Here is an 18,705-nt window from a genome sequence, read left to right as displayed (position 1 = left end):
TTTGTCTCTACGTCAAGAACTTGTTTATCAAGAATGGTATACAATACCGACAAGATGTGTGTAAATTTTTCAACTTGTTTATCATTGACGGCAGCTGAAATTTTTTAGTATAGGATATGAATTATCATAGTTTAATTTTAGGTTCTTGGATATTTCTTCATTAGTTGTTCAACATCACTAGTTATGAGGGTATTTTCATAGACAAAATTGTGAACCTGTTTTCAAAGATGACAGTTATATGAATGATGGAACAGCATACAATAAATTAACATATATTAACGTATTGTGAGAGGGAGGGGTGTGTGCTCGCCTAATTGTGGTTGCAGGGGTCGAGATTCAGCTCCTTTTGTGTGTGTGTGTGTGTGTGTGTGTGTGTGTGTGTGTGTGTGTGTGTGTGTGTGTGTGTGTGTGAGAGAGAGAGAGAGAGAGAGAGTGAGTGAGAGTGAGTAGTGTTAATAATGGAAGCATCAGTATATTATGCTATTACCTTGTACCTGTAAACCCAGACTTGTATTATGTCTAGGTGATCATGTTAGCATGGGTATTATGTTGATGACCTTGTACAGTACTATAATGTGGAATTTGTGATTATCTTAGTGTGGTTGGTTGTATTGTGCTGTGGATTTTGCTACATTGAGTCTATAGTGTGTATTAACTTCACTAACATTGTGGTATGCAGCTTGTGATTATTCTACAGATCTTTTGTAAACTTGCTGTTATAGATTACTGCTAAATAACTCTAACTACAACATACTCATGGTCAGTTTCAAGTAATTTATACCCTCTTGGTTCTGCCTAAGGCTAGATTGCCTAATCCGCATATGCAAACCTCCAGCAGTGATAGAAAAATTCACAGAACAGATAGGGAAATTAGCTGCCTTGAAATCTGGAGAACCTTACACCAATTATTATTATTATTATTATTATTATTATTATTATTATTATTATTATTATTGAGATTTTAGCCTCCCAAGTGTAAAATGGAAGATGGACAACATCATACCAAAAATATTACTGGGAAATACTCTAGCTCAACAAGCACTTGCTAGGGAACTCCTAAGACTAACAGAAAGTTTCCATTGACTCAGCAGTTAAGAACCCACTAGAAATAAAAATATACAGAATTTGATCTTAAAAAATGAGACTAATTAGAGGTAGAGGTCTACAAACTTTTTTTGGGCATTACCCCAAAACAAATTTGTGTACAGCGAAATTACCAACTAGATTTGAAAGTCCACAGAATCCGGAAAACACAAGGAACATTCAAATTCAAAATAATTTATTGAATCTATTTGTATGGAGAATGCAGTCATACAAGCTGAAAAGTATGTATGATACATGATAAAGCAACTTTAAAAATAAAACACAAAAATAACAATATTTATTTATTTATTTTTATTTGGACATGATACATAGTTGTACAAAGAAATATAGTGATTGGGTGTACTGTACATGCCAAAAGCCCCTTGTATGCAGAGCATTATGTGCAGGCTTAAGTGTAATCTAACCTAACCACTCTGTAATCCAGCAAAATAACTAATCTGGCACCCTACAGGTCCCGATGATGCCGGATTAGTGATGGTCAAACTGTATAGGTTATACAATACAGTAAAGATGAAGTGTTTGCATATTCCTCCCAAGAATACTTAAAAATACTTATAAAAACTGTTGAACTTAACATACACTACTCTCAATTTCATCACACACTTCACCTATCTGGGTTACATTATCAGCAGACATAAACAATGATGATAAAAACCTGATGCCTTGGTGCTATACCGCAACTCTTAGATAAAAAAAAGTTTCAATTTTCAGTACAGTACAATAATCGTGCTATTTGTTAAGGTTAAAGGTACATGTATGTCCAATTTTCAGTGACAACTCGCTCACACAAACATCAAGAATATGATAAATCCTTGAAAGGAGAGAATAAAAAAGAGAGGAAGGAAAGAGAGAAGAAACAAAGGGAGAGAGAGAAAGGAGAAAGTGTCAAAGTATAAGTGTGAGAGACTGCAGCATGTATGTACTGAATTACAGTGGTACCCAGAGTTTCGGCCAGAATTCGTTCCAGAAGGCTGTTCGAGTGCCGTTACCAAATGAATTTGTTCCCATAAGGAATAATGTAAACTAGATTAGCCCATTTCAGACCCTCAAAAATACACTTACAAAAGCACTTACAATAACACATTTACACAATTGGTCGAGTTGGGAGCTGAACGAAACTCGGGGTACCACTGTATATATAATATACACAGGGTGTGTGTATTTCACTCGCTCACACTTACACACCCACAATTTCGTGAGCATCATGACTCTCAAATTCATAACACAACTGTAAACAAATCACAGAATGGGTAGTCACAGTGAGAGGGGGAAACTTATGCTAACTAACTCTCCTATGGTATACAGAAATATATATGTATCTAGCTGGATACAATCTATTAACCCAACGACAATATTTACGCATCGGCAATTTCATCCAATTTGCACCCTATTTTTGACCCATTCCATTGTTTCAGTCTACCAAACTCGTAGCTATTTCACTAGTACAGTGGACCCCCGGTTAACGATATTTTTTCACTCCAGAAGTATGTTCAGGTGCCAGTACTGACCGAATTTGTTCCCATAAGAAATATCGTGAAGTAGATTAGTCCATTTCAGACCCCCAAACATACACGTACAAACGCACTTACTTAAATACACTTACATAATTGGTCGCATTCGGAGGTAATCGTTATGCGGGGGTCCACTGTATTCCTTCTATTCTGTCGATTGAGTACAAGAAACCGTCCATTCACTTATTTCAACTACCCAATAAAGTGATCAGCAATTGGTAATTTGGCTAATTTCACACAAATTTGAAAAGATGCCAGTTTCAAAATAGGGTCCAGAATAAACAATGCAGACAATCCTGGCACTAAAATAACATTTTCTCTGTTCATTAGTCATGCCTTCTGGCCCCTTTTATATTATGTTTGCTTTCCATTTTGAATTTTATTCACACAAAAAATAGAAGATCTACTGTTATGCAGACTACTGCAATATTGTAATAATTGTATAAATAATGTCTACCTATTTATGACTGCATATTAGACCAGCCAGTTGGACATGTATTGGATGGCGACATCATTTGTTTACTCTTGAACATCTGCAAAAATTGAACATTTCTGCTATTGTGAGCTCATTTTTAAGGTACTTTCCATTGTGAAACCAATCAAAATTACATATATTTATTTCTGTAATATATCTTCTGTTCTATCAAATGAGACAAAAAAACGAGACTGCAATCATACAAACCCTACAAAAATACACTGCAAAGTCAGGTTTGCACCTTAAACACGGTCGCAGTTTTTGTCTCATGCACTGTGTGCTGCAGGATTTTTTTTTTTTTTTGTATAGTGCACTCTTACCACACAGACCTATTCTCTCATATGTAGACCCAAATTTACTGGTTACAGCTTATCTGAGTTAACTGAGCTCATGGCGACCAACTGTGGCTTCAAAGCCACCTTATCTTTCTTGGACAGTGTACGGTGTATGTGCTTTACAGAATGAGAAGCATTTCTTTTATTTGTTGGAATCATGGCTGGGGGCTAAAAGTGTGCACGTTATAGCAGTAAATGCAGAAAAAGAAATTGGAATGACTTGTGCAGCAAGTAGTGCCACCAGACAGTAGCGGCAGGTTGGTGTGGTGACCCAGGAAATTTGATGTTACGCTAGCCAGAAGTAGTGCCGGATTACTGAAGGAACCAAATTACTGATTGCCAGATTAGTGATGGCCAACCAGTACTGTAAATGATATTATACTGAGCTACAAGTGCCTATAATTTTTCACTTGTTAGTCTCGCACAGATTAAGCAATACCATGTCATCAGCATATCATCCACTTGATACATATAGTGCTTCTGGCAGTCATCACCCCTGTTCCCATTACCAGACATGGCTCTTGCAAAATGACCAGGTCATTCAGGCAGTTGTCCCTTTAGCATGGGGTATGATTAACTAAAGGCCAGTTGGTTATGAATGTTTGGAGCAGTGTGTCAGTAATTTGCACTTTATTTGAAGAGAGAGTATTGAAAATCCTTGAACCCATTAAATATATTTATGAGTTCTCATGGTGTACATTTTGCGGCTATAATTTTTATGTTGGGCATTAAGTGTCATCTTCCATGTTTTCTACTTGTGAAGTTGGAGGCATGTTAGATAGAATCAGTCCCTTTTTCATCTTCCATGTGTAAATTATGATAATTTGTCTTGCTGTTACATTCCAGCGAGTACAGTTAAAGGGACTTCAAGCATTCCAAATAATTTAGATTCTTGATTGAATTTATAGGGGCAGTGAAGATGCTCTGAACTTTCTCTGGGTCTGTGATTTCTCCTTAATTAAAAGAAGTAAAAGGGGCTGTTAGTATACTGTAATGTTCGTCTTGGAGAACAATTGCACAAAAGAGTACAGTTTCATTATTGACTGGCACTTCCTGTTTGATCGTTCTTGTTACTCAGCCCTCTCATTTTTTTCTTGCGTTGGGATTAGTGACAAAGTGTTCTTTGAGTGTAAGATTTTTTGACTTTCTTCAAATAATCTTCCATTCCTCTTCCATTCCATTGAGTGGTTGGGAATATATTTTATACTTTTAAGTTTTTATTTAGCCTATATTTTTTCATAGAGGAAGAACAGAATTTTTTGTTGTTGCACTTTTTTTTTTTTTTGTACCTTACTGGAAAACTTGGGTTGTTTGCCTGTAAACAGTTCTGAGGGTCATTGCCCTAGTGGTCTGATCCCAGACAAGTCCTTTTGGTTGATATCCTGATAAGTGGCTGTTGTGTTGTCCACACACAGTCCAACAGATGCACCACATCCCAGCTGATAAATAACTAATTTGAGGAATTTATGGGGGCGTTGAAAAATTTTGGCTGAAGGATTTGCAGTGCCGTTGATGGCTGCCACTCGGATACTCAAAGGATGCTTCTAGGAGTCAGTGCCCATGCAGTTTGGTCCCAGACCAGGCCTCCTAGTGGATCAAGGCCTGATCAGCTAGGCTATTACTGCTGGCTGCATGCAGTCCAATATACGAATTGCAGCCCTGCTGGTCAGTAGCTCTTTTGAGGAACTTGTCCAGTTCCATCTTGAAGACATCCAGAAGTTTGTTGGTAACTCCTCTTATGCATGGAGGGAGGGCGATGTAGATTCAGGGAGCTCTGACACTCGAGTTCTCTTAGTTGTGCCCCAGCTTTTTGTTTTTCATTGGAGATACTTTGCATCATCTGCCATGTCTCTTGCTTTCCCAAGGAGTGATTCTGGTGTGCAGGATTTTGCAGGTGTAAATTATGATGAACTTTCTCACCTACATTCCAAGGAATATACTTGAAGGGACTTGAGGCACTCCCAGTAGTTTAGAACTTTAGATGTTTGAGTGTGTACTAGCAGTAAGAGTTAATTGTATTTCTAGCTTAGTCTCTCCTGCCTTGAAGGGAGCTGTTAGTATACAGCAGTATTACAGCCTAGAGAGAGTAAGTGACTTGAAGAGTACAGTGGAACCTCTACTTACGAGTTTAATCTGTTCTATGACCTTGCTGGCATCTGGATTTGCTCGTTTGCAGAGTCAGTTTTCCCTCATTTAAATTAATTGAAATGGAATTAATTCGTTCCAGTGGAATTCTAGGCATGACAAAATACTTCAATAATTTCCCTAATATCATCTCTATGGCCTATTTATCTATCACAATTTATCTAATATGACATAATAAACAACATTAACATAAAAACATGATATATACACTAGAATGAATAAAATACATGTCATTATGTATATGGCTAGTGGTGGCGACATCAGCCATTGTTGTTGTTGGGGTTTATAGGGCCACCACAGTGGCCATCCTGCTCTCTGACTACATGTGCAGAGAACCTAGGATAACCCAAAAAAGTAAAACAGTGACTTATAATTGCTACAGTCTTAATGCTACACTTAATTGCTACTCTCTTAATGCCACACTTTGTCACTGACTCCTCCTGCTTTAGTATTGTACATATCATAGAAGTGGTATGTTGGTACTGCCTGGCCAAGTCCTTAACTCTCCACCTAGTTTGTTTATCTATGATTTCCTGCTTTAATTCCATGGAAATCATCCTCTCATTCTTTTGAGCACTGTCCTTTGCACTTGCTTTCTTAGGACCCATGGTTAAAAACAAGAAGTTTTGCAAAATAACTGCACAAAACTTAAGGAAAACACAAGAATTCCCTCCACCGCGAGTGGAGTGGACTGAGTGTTGTTTTGATACACACTGCAGTCTCGTGGTGGTGTTCGGAAACTCATAGTATAGGGTACAACAAGGTCTGCCACTGCTGTTTCATGTTGTCTGCCACTGCTGTTTCATGTTGTCTGCCACTGCTGTGCCATGTTGTCTGCCACTGCTGTTTCATGTTGTCTGCCAATGCTGTTTCATGTCTGCCAATGCTGTTTCATGTCTGCCAATGCTGTTTCATGTTGTCTGCCACTGCTGTTTCATGTTGTCTGCCACCTCTGCTTCATGTTGTCTGCCACTGCTACCTCATGTTGTCTGCCACTGCTAATTCATGATGTCTGCTCCCTTTTTTGCTAGCATGTTAAAGAGCTTTCCAATATGTGAAGGTTGAGGGGCAGTGCCAATCGGACAGGTATTGGACGGTATTGTTTACTCCTGAACATCGCCAAAGAATCGAACATTTCTGCTACTTTGAGCTCAGTTTCAAGGTATACATTTCATCATAAAACCAATCATAATCATATCTGTTTCTGTAGTATATCTTCCGTTCTATCAAATGAGACCAAAAAAAAAAAAAAAAAAAATACAACCATACAAATCATATGAAAATATACAGCTAAGGGGAGGCTAATGGCTGAGAAGTGAACGCCGTTATTTATGGTCCGATTTCTTTAATTTTTGGTGTACATTAAGAAGCATCTTCCCATCATACATTGCCCAAGTTTGAATAAGATAGTCCACCAAACAACTGAGATTCAATTCCCTAGATCAAGAGCAAGAGCTCCTCACCAGTGTCAAGGAAACCTCCTTTGAGGCCTGCTCGCATCTGGAAATTTCGCTCGCATCTGGAAGCAAAAAATGGACCGAGCGACTGCTCGTATCTGGAAAAACTCGCATGTGGATGCACTTGTAAGTAGAGGTTCCACTGTATTATTCAAGACAAGGGATTCTGAACCAAAGTTGTAGATTATCCAGGCTGTTATTTTCCTTGTAGTAGCAATGGCAACATTGTTGTGATCCTTGAACGTTACATTATCTGACATCATTAGTCCCAGGTCTTGTACGTGGGACTTTTGCTCTGTTGAATGATTTGAATTTGTCCTGTACTCCATTGTAGTCTTTATTTCCTCCATTCCTTCATAGTGGAGCAACTGAAACTTGGCGTCTGAACATCATACTGTTATCAGAGGCCCTCTTAATGATTTGATTTATATCTGCCTGAAGATTCCTTGTGTCTTCAACAGATGGTACTTTCATAGAGATAATGGTGGCTTACTCAGAAGTACCATTAACTATAATATTTGTGTGTTAACCCTTTGTGTCGGTCCTGTAGTACTATGGTTTGAGAGCCAGCATCAGTCCCGTAGTACTATGCCAGAATTCTATCACCTTCAGATCTGGTGGAAGAAAGCTGGTAGGCCTACATATGAAAGAATGTGTCTGCATGGTCAGTGTGTGCAGTATAAAAAAAAATATCCTGCAGCACACAGTGCATGAGAAAAAACTCCAACCCCTTTTTTGGTTTAAAACAGCGAATTTGCGGTGTTTTTTGTATGGTAATTATGGTTGTATTCTCGTTTTCTTGGTCTCATTTGATAGAATGGAAGATATATTAGAGAAATGGAGATGATTTTGATTGGTTTCACGATGAAAAGTACCTTGGTACTTGGTCTCCAGATGGTTCCTGGCTGTGGAACTGAGCTTCTCCGGACCAAGGGGCTGACCACCTCAGGTTCTGCGACTTCAGGGGTGGTGGACTGATTGCATCGTCTTCGCATCTCTACTGTTCCTGCCTGCTTTCTGTGTTCGACTGGGGAGGCCTGCTGTGTAGGCGAAGCGTTTCAGAGTGGGGTTGCCTGGCTGTTGCCTATGTGTCTTACGTTTCAGAGTGGGGTTGCCTGGCTGTTGCCTATGTGTCTTACGTTTCAGAGTGGGGTTGCCTGGCTGTTGCCTATGTGTCTTACCTACCAGCCTGTCGGTGTTGTGGACCATTTTGATGTTCATCTTGTCAGACACTGCAACACATGGCCTCTTGGTACAGAAAACGCCTTTGACAACCCTTTCAAGTGAGGACTGTTGGATCTGAGAGGGACCTGACCTCTCAGTGGCTACACTCACTACTACTACTACTACTCTGCACCTCTCCTTCCGACAGTATTTAAGTCTCCGCACTGTCGCTTGATCTTCAGATAGTTCCTGACTATGGAACTGAACTTCTCCAGGCCGAGGGACTGACAACCTCAAATTCTACGACTTCAAGGGTGATGGACTGATTACATCGTCTTCACATCTCTACTGTTCCTGCCTACTTTCTGTATTCGACTGAAGAAGCCTACTGTGTAGGCGAAACGTTTCGGAATAAAGTTGCCTAACTGTTGCCTATGTGTCTTACCTACCAAAATGGAAGTCTGTGAACCATTAACTAATATTTTTAATTTATCTCTTCAAACAGGTGTAGTGTCTGATATGTGGAAGATGGCTAATGAAATTCCTATTTTTAAAACAGGGGACAAGTCGTTACCGTCAAATTACCGCCCAATAAGCCTGACCTCAATTGTAGGCAAATTACTAGAGTCAATTATAGCTCAAATTATAAGAAGCCATCTCGATAAGCATAGCTTGATTAATGATACTCAGCATGGATTCACAAGAGGCCAGTCTTGTCTAACTAATTTATTAACTTTCTTCAGTAAAGCTTTTGAGGCTGTTGACCACGATAAAGAATTTGATATTATTTACTTAGATTTTAGTAAGGCATTTGATAGAGTTCTGCACCAAAGACTTGAAGAAAGTAGCAGCTCATGGCATTGGGGGAAGAGTGCTCTCGTGGATCGAATCATGGCTCACAGACAGGAAGCAGAGAGTGTCCATAAATGGGGTTAAATCCGAGTGGGGATCAGTAACAAGTGGCGTTCCACAGGGATCAGTCTTGGGCCCGTTGTTGTTTATAATATATATCAATGATCTTGATGAAGGAATTACTAGTGATATGAGCAAATTCGCCGATGACACGAAGATAGGTAGGATAATTGATTCAAACGTAGATGTTAGGGAACTTCAGGAGGATTTAGACAAACTCTACTCTTGGTCAGAAAAGTGGCAGATGCAGTTCAATGTAGATAAATGCAAGGTTCTGAAGCTCGGGAGTGTCCATAACCCTAGCACTTATAAGTTAAATAATGTAGAACTTAGCCATACAGATTGCAAAAAGGACTTGGGGGTTATGGTAAGCAGCAACCTTAAACCAAGACAGCAATGCCTAAGCGTACGTAATAAGGCAAATAGATTACTGGGATTTATATCAAGAAGTGTAAGCATCAGAAGTCCAGAGGTCATACTGCAGCTTTATACATCAGTAGTAAGGCCTCACCTAGATTATGCAGCTCAATTCTGGTCTCCAAATTACAGAATGGACATAAATTCGTTAGAAAACATTCAGCGTAGGATGACTAAATTAATACATAGCATTAGAAATCTTCCTTATGAAGAAAGATTGAAGACTCTTAAGTTACATTCACTTGTTAGACGAAGAATGAGGGGAGACCTGATCGAAGTGTATAAGTGGAAGATAGATATTAATAAATGGGATATTAACAAGGTCTTGAGGATATCTCTCCAAGAGAGAACCTGCAGTAATGGATTTAAATTAGATAAGTTTAGATTTAGAAAGGACATAGGAAAGTATTGGTTTGGAAATAGGGTAGTTGATGAGTGGAACAGTCTACCTAGTTGGGTTATTGAGGCTAGGACTTCGGGTAGTTTCAAATTTAGGTTGGATAAGTACATGAGTGGGAGGGGTTGGATTTGAGAGGGACTTGCACATCGGAGCTTGTTTCTTGGGTGGCATTGAAAATTGGGTTGGTCAAATGTTTGTTAGTGGGATGAATTGTAAAGGACCTGCCTAGTATGGGCCAACAGGCCTGCTGCAGTGTTCCTCCTTTCTTATGTTCTTATGTTCTTATGTTAAATTGAGCTTAAAGTGAAAATGTTCGATTTTTGCCGTTGTTCAAGAGTAAACAAATGGTCACTGTTCAGTATGTGTCTAACTGGCTAGTCTAATATGCAGTCATGAATTGGTTGACATTATTTATACAATTATTATGATAATGCAGTAGTCTGCATAACAGTAAATCTTCTATTTTTTGTGAGAATAAAAATTCAAAATGGTAAGGGAAAGTAATATAAGAGGGGCCTGAAGATGTGACTAATGAACAGACACTGCAGCATCATGGGATCTTGTTACAAAGAATTCTTCAACACTTGTCCAACCTTTGGACGAAGACCTACTTCGACTAGTGGATGATACCACTATGACCCCACCTCCTGCTTCGCCTCACCTCACTACAGTACATAAGCCACATCTACGGCCCTACTCTGTACATTCTACAAGATTGATTGACTGAACACATCGACCCCAGGCTGAGGGACTGATTACCTCAAACTCCTCCTCTCCTTACGCCTTTCTACTTTGTATTGGACTGACGAAGCCACTGTGTGGCGAAACGTTTCCTGAATAAAGATTCCCATATGTTGCATAAGTGCCTCAATCTTCAACAGAGAAAATTTTATTTTAGTGCTGGGAATGTCTGCCTTGTTTATTCTGGACCCTATTTTGAAATTGGAATCTTTTGAAATTTGTGTGAAATTAGCCAAATTGCCAATTTCTGACCACTTTATTGGGTAGTTGAAATCGGTAAATGGATGCTTTCTTGTACTTAATCGATAGACCAAATTAAGTTCTAGTGAAATAGCTCTGATTATAGTTTACTGGAACAAAAGAATTGGCCGAAAATAGGGCTCAAAGTGGGTGATTTCACCTAGAGCGCTAACTTCACGAGAGTGTAATTTCATAAGTTTCCCATCAAATTTCGTACTTTTGGTGTCATCACTATCAGGAAAAGATTCTCTTATCATTTCATAAGATTTTTTTTTTTTTTAATTTTTCGACTTGGAGAGTGAGCTGAGGATCAAGGGTCTTGACACTGAAAGGGTTAAGCTCAGTGCAGATGACCTTGCAAACACATAGTTGCTTGTTGGGGTTGCTTTGCAACACCTGTCATACCTCTTGTCTTGAAAATACTATACATAGTTGCACCAGTTGGCAGCTATGTATTCTTGGCTTCGTATATCTTAAGAAAATTTTTATCCCACCTTATTTTATGTGCACTTGTAATACTATCTTGTAGCTTTTATTGTACTCCTAGATCTTTTCCTTATTCTACCTGTATTTAACCCTTAAACTGTCCAAACGTAGATCTACGTTTTTTTTTAACATTTGAAAGTATGTAAAAAAATGTAGATCTTTTATTTTTTTACATTTGAAAATGTGTAAAAAAACTTTTATCTACATTTTTTTTTTTATGTATTTGAAAATATGTAAAAAAAAACGTAGATCTACTTTTGGAGCACTACGGATTTGAACGTCGATCTGTTTGGACAGTTAAGGGTTAATAAAGTTGTGTTCTCAATAGCTATCATATGTGGAGTTCAGCATTTTGTGGTATTGTACGTGGTTTCGGTATTATGATTATTTTTTGTGGCTATTCATTTTTGAGAGAAATATTTCTTGGAATTTTAAAAATATTGTATGCACTACAAAATATTCATACTGGTAGTATTCACGGGGCAAGATAAATAAATGGCTTGAATCATCTGAAAATTTGATATTTGTGATTGAGGGCACAATAGAAAGGTTTTAAGTCAGATGTCTAAAGAAATGCTGTATTGACTTCGGAAGTGAAAATCACCATTACAGAGAATATGCACAGAACAACTTTATTCTTAAATATATTTTTTTGTTGGAAAATTTATTGATTTTTTTTTTAATAAATCATTGTAGTTACAGGTTCTACCCTCCCACCCCCTTCCATTTTTTCTTCTGCTATTTTAAAGACTATATATTCTCATAATTTTATTACCTTGTGTTTTACAGGGAAAGGCGTGAGGCTGAAGCCCGTGAGAAGGAAAGGATTAATAAAGAGAAAATGGAGAGGGAAAGAACTGAAAGAGAAAGAACTGAGAGGGAAAGAAGAGAGAGGGAAGAGAGGGAGAGGAGAGAAAAAGAGAGACGCGAGAGGGAGGAGAAGGAGCGGCAGCAGTTCCAGGTGGATCAACATTTTAACAAGTCATTCCGCCTTGCCCAGCAGAAGGTAAAGAAAAACTTACCTATTTAGAAAGCACATAGTTTAGAATTATTTGTTACAATGAACAGCTTGAAAGCAAGTATTATTTAACCTAATTTTTTTGTGGGCAGTTATTTGAGTTTGTTGTTCAGTGGTATGAATGTGTTAGAGATGAATTAAGGAGAGCTATATAAATAAATGCATTGACTGTCAAGAAAGGAATTCAGACTTCTACAAAAGATCTGTACAAAAGATTGAATAAGTTATTTTTATTGTTTTGCCCAGTCATACTTAGTTAATATTATTTTTTAATTTACCTTGGGCAGGTTTTACTTTGAGGATTTTTCATTGCATGATAGGGAGGTATGCAACTGCTGCTGCTGTGTCTATAGGAGATGGTCAGGATAGACTTGATTCATTTGCTGAAGGATGTGTCTGTAGCTTCTATATTACATCATTGGTATAAGTGAAAAAGTTTGGAAGAGATATTATTAGTATGGCAAAGATTATTGGAGATTCGTATTGATATGATTTTTACTTGTGATTTATTTATTCAAGAGGAAATTTGTAGCCAGTGGAAAGCTGAGGTGTGGAAAGGTGACTGACAGTTTGTATAGGGCTTTGAGAGCTGAAACACAGTGATTGAAAGGGGTGTTATGCTTTCTGGTTTGTTACTAAGCTTATACATTTTTATTCGTTAACAATTATATTTACTAGGAAGGTTGAATACTTGTCAAAACTTATGCAGTACTTTTAATAATAATAAGTCATTACTTTTGTAACGATAAAATGTTAATATTAGAATATTTATTACTCGCCCACATTTGTCAAGATGCACTTTTTATCTGATTTATAGGTTATTGTTGACTTTGGCAGAAGAATGTTTTTCTCTATCCATTTACCTTGGTATTCCTTGGTCATTAGGAGCAACATTAATATTTAGTATGAAATTTAGTTAAGTGGGTTTGAGTTGTGTATTGATGTCTTATAAATGAGTTCCATACTGATGGTTTTGTTGTAAATTGTTGATTAGTATTCCATTGTCATCAGTTTTCATGTAAAAGTCACCTTCATTATCCTTAGGAGTAGATGGAAGTTAAGGTGGTAGATGTTATTAATGGACATTTTGTAGTAAGGTGAAAAGTGAGAAGTTCACATTAAGTTAAGAGTTGATAGGTAATCTTGTTTTCCTTGGTTTTCTGAAAGTTTCTGGGCATTCATAATTGCATCTCACTGTTGTATTATAGTACAGGTCTTTATCAGTGTTGGTGATAACATCTCATCAATATGGTGATAAGCATAAGTTACCAATACAGCATATAATATACTATTTTTCATAAAGCATCTTGTCCACACTAGCAACCCTACCCTTACTATCTGCTAAAGTTCCCACTAAACTTCCATTACCCTTACTGCCTTCAATCTGAAACATGTACACCAACCATAGCTTGCAGTCTGTCCAGCAAGCTGGAATGCTACATAACCATCTTAAGAGAAGTACTGAAAAGTGCTTAAGAAAATCTTGAAGAATTCCATGTATAGTTCATACAGAAAAATCATTATTGAAATATACCCACCAATGCAATTTTGACTATGGTATTGTGCTCAGGGAACCTAAGCATTGTGGTATAAATAGAAGCTGTATTATTCAAGTGCCACAATATATTTATAAATTTCTTTGTTTTCTATAAAATGGGATCATATTTTGTGATTATATAAAAATTAGATCAAAGTAAATTCATATTGTATGTATAGAAAGTGAGAGAAATACATTAAAATTACATGTTTTTGTCATATGCTATTTCTAATTTTGGGTAGATGATATATTTTATTAAGAAGCATAGTTTTTATACACACCTGTTTTCAGAACTGCTTGCTGTTAAAGGCCTTGGAAGTGGAATTTGAAAGTTCCCAACCCTTTGCTTTTTATATATTATTTTCAGTTACAATAACTACTGGTGGAATTCAAGTTACGAAGGTATTTAGTTATTGTGTGCCTGCGAGAGAGGTGTAGGTTGTGGCGGGTGGGTAGACTTGTCTGATGAGGGGTGTATGGTTTGTTGTAGCATGGTGGAGAGAGCGTGCTTCACAGGCCAGCCGACCACCTCAACCAGGCCTATTACGTCCACGGCTTGACCAACCACCATCCCTCCAACCACCCATCTCACAACCACTCCCTCCTCATGACACAACACAATAAAGCCTACCAGGCTCAAGCTCAAGCTCATGCCCAGGTACGACCCACAGCAGTGGGGGCGGCCACTGTGGTTGCTCATAGTGTTGTTATGTGTACATTCTAAGACCACTCTTACTATTGCTCTCTCTAATTCCCCTCATTGCTCATTTTAACAGCAGCCAATAACAATTTAAAAAAAATCGCCATTATCGTTTCTTGATGCTGCTCTTTTTTGTGGTTTGTTATTAAGTGTAATGTACATTAATAATTGTCATATCTATTATGAAGTGTAATGTACGTTAAGTGTAATGTAGCCAGTGAATGGGTAGCATGAAACATTGCATGTTCAATGATCAAATGTTTCTTTATCCAAACATTCATTGAGGCATGAAAGAACATAGCAGATATTTCTGTGTCTCAAGTCCTTTACTGGGCTTCCACTCATGGTATTAATATTCTCTACAAAGTTTGCTGTGGGGACTGCTTTCTGTGTGACTTGATTTTGTGAAGCTTATCACTGATTGATGTATTGCACTGGCATTACATAAATTTTATTTAATTAATGAGTATGGTCTTCAGCAGTTTCTAGTGTATTACAAAATAAATTAGGTGGCAACATTTAATATTTGCCAAAAGACATTAATATTTGTTGTGTTTGTGTGTATTTTGCATTTATATATATATTGTGTGTGTGTGTGTGTGTGTGTGTGTGTGTGTGTGTTTGCTTGTTTGTTTGTTTTCTTTCAACTCACCGGCAGTATCCCAGCAAGGCCCAAAAGGAAAAACAAAAGTTTCTTCTTTTACATTTAGTAATATATACAGGAAAAGGGTTACTAGCCCCTTGCTCCTGGCATTTTTGTCACCTCTTATGACACGCATGGCTTACAGAGGAAAAATTCAATTCCTATAGTACACTTGCCTTCCATATTCAATTCATCATCACAGAAAACGTGAAAATTTACCCTATTTCTTAGATAATAAAATGTAACTGGGAATGATTGGTCATGATCTGTGGCATTCCAGTAATTGAATCAGACCTATTAGAAACTCGCCAAACAGACTACGGTGTAAGGGTTTTATCTGTCCCCGGGAAAATCTGATGTATCCGCTGCTTTGAGCGCAATTTCAAGCTACTTCCGGTTTTGAAACCAGCCAAAATCACCCATTTCAGTAGTATATCTTCCATTCTATCAAATAATACCAAGAAACAGCCAATAAAACCATAAAAATCAACCTAGAAAACTCCCAAAAGTCACTATTTTAAGCCAAACACAAGGTCAAAGTTTTGGCCTTTCCTATCATGAACCACGTAGGGCAGGACTTTTTGTACTGTGCACACTCACTGCACAAACATTCTCTCGTATTGAGGCCAAATTTTACCACTTGCAGCTTATCCGAGGGCTGGTTAAACAAATTTTTGTTGGGGGGAAAGTTTTGGTTATTTAGTTTTTAAATTATACGGGATTGAGGCCCTGGAACATAAATTTTTATTTAAAAGAGATGGTTTCAGCTTTTGAAAAAATTTGGGGAAATTTTAATTTTAAAAAAAGCATTAAATTTTTGGTTTGGTGTAGTTTTAATTGGGGGGGGGTTTTGGGTGGGGTTTTTTTGCCTTGTTTTTTTAATTTTTTAATTTTTAGGAATTAAGAAGGAAAGGGAAAAAAATTTCCCTTTTTTTTGGGAATTAAAAAAAAGGTTTGTTTTGGTTTGCCCCCCATGAAGCATAAAGCAAAAAAAATTAACCAAATTTACAACGGGTTCAAATTAAATACAAAAAAAAACCTTTTTTGGGTTTTGGGTGAGGATTGCATTTTATTTAATAAATTCCCCCCATTTAAAAAGAAAAAACTAATTTAAATTTTTTGGGAAAATTAAATTACCGCTTTTGGGGCAGAAAAAAACGGGGGTTTTAAAAGAAAATAATTTTAAGTGTTAGAATTCCACAAAAAACCAGAAATTTAAAAAAATAAAAAAACCCAAGGTTTTTTTGAAAGAAACACTAAATTTCCCCTTTTTTCCTTTGCAACAACTTTTTTTAATATAAAAATTCTCTTCGTTTTAAATTTAACTTATTATAAATTTAAAAATAAACTTTAAAATATAAAATTAAAAATTGTATAGGGTCGTGGAATTTTTAAAAGGGGGCATTTGCTTTGAAGGGGATTCATTTAAAAAAAACCCCAAAAAAAAAAATTTTTAAAAAAAAAAAATATAGTTTTTTTAAAGGGGGTAAAAAAAATTTTTAATTTTGCAAAATTTGATTCCTAACATTTTATATTAAAAGAAAAATTTAAATTTTAAAAAACCAAAAAACAATTTTTTTGTTTTTAAATTTAATTTTTAATTTAATATAAACAAACCCAGGGGGTTTTTAATCATTTTTCAGTTTAAAAGATTACAATTTTGGAGAAGGGTGTATTTAAATTTTTAAGGATTTTTTGGGAATGGGGGGCCATTTGCCAAGGGTTTAAAAATTTAAATTATAGGAATAAAAAAAAAAATATATAAAAATTTTTTTATATTCCTATCCCATTACAAAAATATTAAAAATTGGGGGAAATTAAAGCTTTTTTAATATATTTACATTTATTTTTAACATTTTATTTATTATTTAACATTTCTAAAACATTATAATATATTAAATTCCCCTTTTTATAAAATATTATAAATATTATTAAATTTTTTTAATATAGTAATTTATATAAACATATTAAAAGGAAACAATAATATACATAAATAATTATTATATAAAATATATATATATATATATATATATTTTTTTTATATATATAAATTTTTATATATATATATGTTATATATTTTTATTTTTTTTTTTTTCAACAAGTCGGCCGTCTCCCCGGGGGCAGGTTGACCCAAAAAAAAAATTTTCCCTATCATTAAACCCTTTTTTCCCCTCCCCCTTTATCCTGTTTTCAAGTTTAAAATAAAACCCAGTTTAAACCTTCTTAAAAAGATAAAAAACCATACCCCTCAAATTTCCAATACCCCAAAGCCCCCCCTTTAAAATTTGGGCATTGTCCCTTCCCCCATTTCGGGACTCAAATCCAACTTATGAAAAAACCCGGTTTCCCTAAAACCCCTTCACAAATATTCCCCTTCACCCCAAAGTTCGGGTTAAAGTATCATTGTCTTTTCACCCCTATCTAACACGCTCTTTACCTTGTTTTAAACCCAACCCCCCCAAAACCCCTTTACCCCCCCCTTTTTCCAAACCCCTTTGGGCATTTCCCCTCCTTCCTTTGGGTTATATGCCCCGTAATTTCTTTGGCCCACTTTAAATAAAACCCCCCTCAACAAACCCTTTTCCCCTCAATTATTTTATTAACTCCCCCTTCCCCTTTTTCCCTAAATTTTTCCATAATATTTACCCCAAAATTGCCTTGAAAAGGCCTCCCCTTCCCCCAATCTCTCGCTGCTGCTTTTTCCCAAACCACCCATATGAGTGTTGGCCCCTCCCAATTTTCCCCTTTCCCCTTCTTTCCCTATAGATCGTTTTGACCCCACATATCCTAAAAGAAATTCCCCCTTTTCCCCTCATAAATTCTGGTTAACCTAAATTTCAAATCCATCCTTTTGCCCACGTCAATAAAAGTATCTAAAACCCCCCTTTAAAATTTTATAAAAATTTTATATATATATATATATATATTTATAAAATTTTTAATATATATATATATATATATCCCAATTTGGCCCCACTTTTGATTACCTCGAATCGCCCAATTATGAAAAATTATATTTATGAAAAGGGGTTTGTGTTTTTTTTGGGGGTTAAATGGATTTCCCTACTTACAATATTTCTTATAAGAAAAAAAAAATTAAGGGCATTTTAAATTTCCTGGGAAAAATTCTTAAGGGGGTCCACTGTGTGTGTGTGTTTATAATATATATATAAAATATATATATATATATATATATATATATATAAACAAAAAAACTCAACCCACAAAAACACCTCGGGGTTTTTCTTTAAAAAAATTTTTTTTTCCTGGTTTTGTTTTTGGTTTTTTTTCTTCCCCCATAAAAGTGAAACGGGGAATTTTTTCCTCCAAACCTTCCCTTTGAATACATTTAAATGGCAAACTATAATCTTCGAAATTTTTTACAAAAATGCTCGGTTTTTTTTTGGTTTTTTCAAAATT

The 18,705-nt window shown here is 36.3% G+C and overlaps 1 protein-coding gene across 5 annotated transcripts in view; it reads left to right on the top strand.

Moving 5' to 3' along the window:
• The window catches only part of Kdm3 (Lysine demethylase 3), a 1,464,865-nt gene that overhangs the window by 1,396,504 nt on the left and 49,656 nt on the right, over positions 1-18,705 (top strand). For 3 of the 5 annotated variants that reach the window (XM_070098742.1, XM_070098741.1, XM_070098740.1), the window contains 2 exons: positions 12,177-12,393; positions 14,433-14,600. In XM_070098742.1, coding sequence (XP_069954843.1) covers positions 12,177-12,393; positions 14,433-14,600 — 385 coding nt within the window. The remainder of the gene's footprint in view (positions 1-12,176; positions 12,394-14,432; positions 14,601-18,705) is intronic. The other 2 variants (XM_070098744.1, XM_070098743.1) reach the window with 1 other exon arrangement.

The sequence above is a fragment of the Cherax quadricarinatus genome, chromosome 64 (assembly GCF_038502225.1).
Source record: "Cherax quadricarinatus isolate ZL_2023a chromosome 64, ASM3850222v1, whole genome shotgun sequence".
Lineage (NCBI taxonomy): Eukaryota > Metazoa > Arthropoda > Malacostraca > Decapoda > Parastacidae > Cherax > Cherax quadricarinatus.
This window is presented reverse-complemented; position numbering and strand designations above follow the sequence as displayed.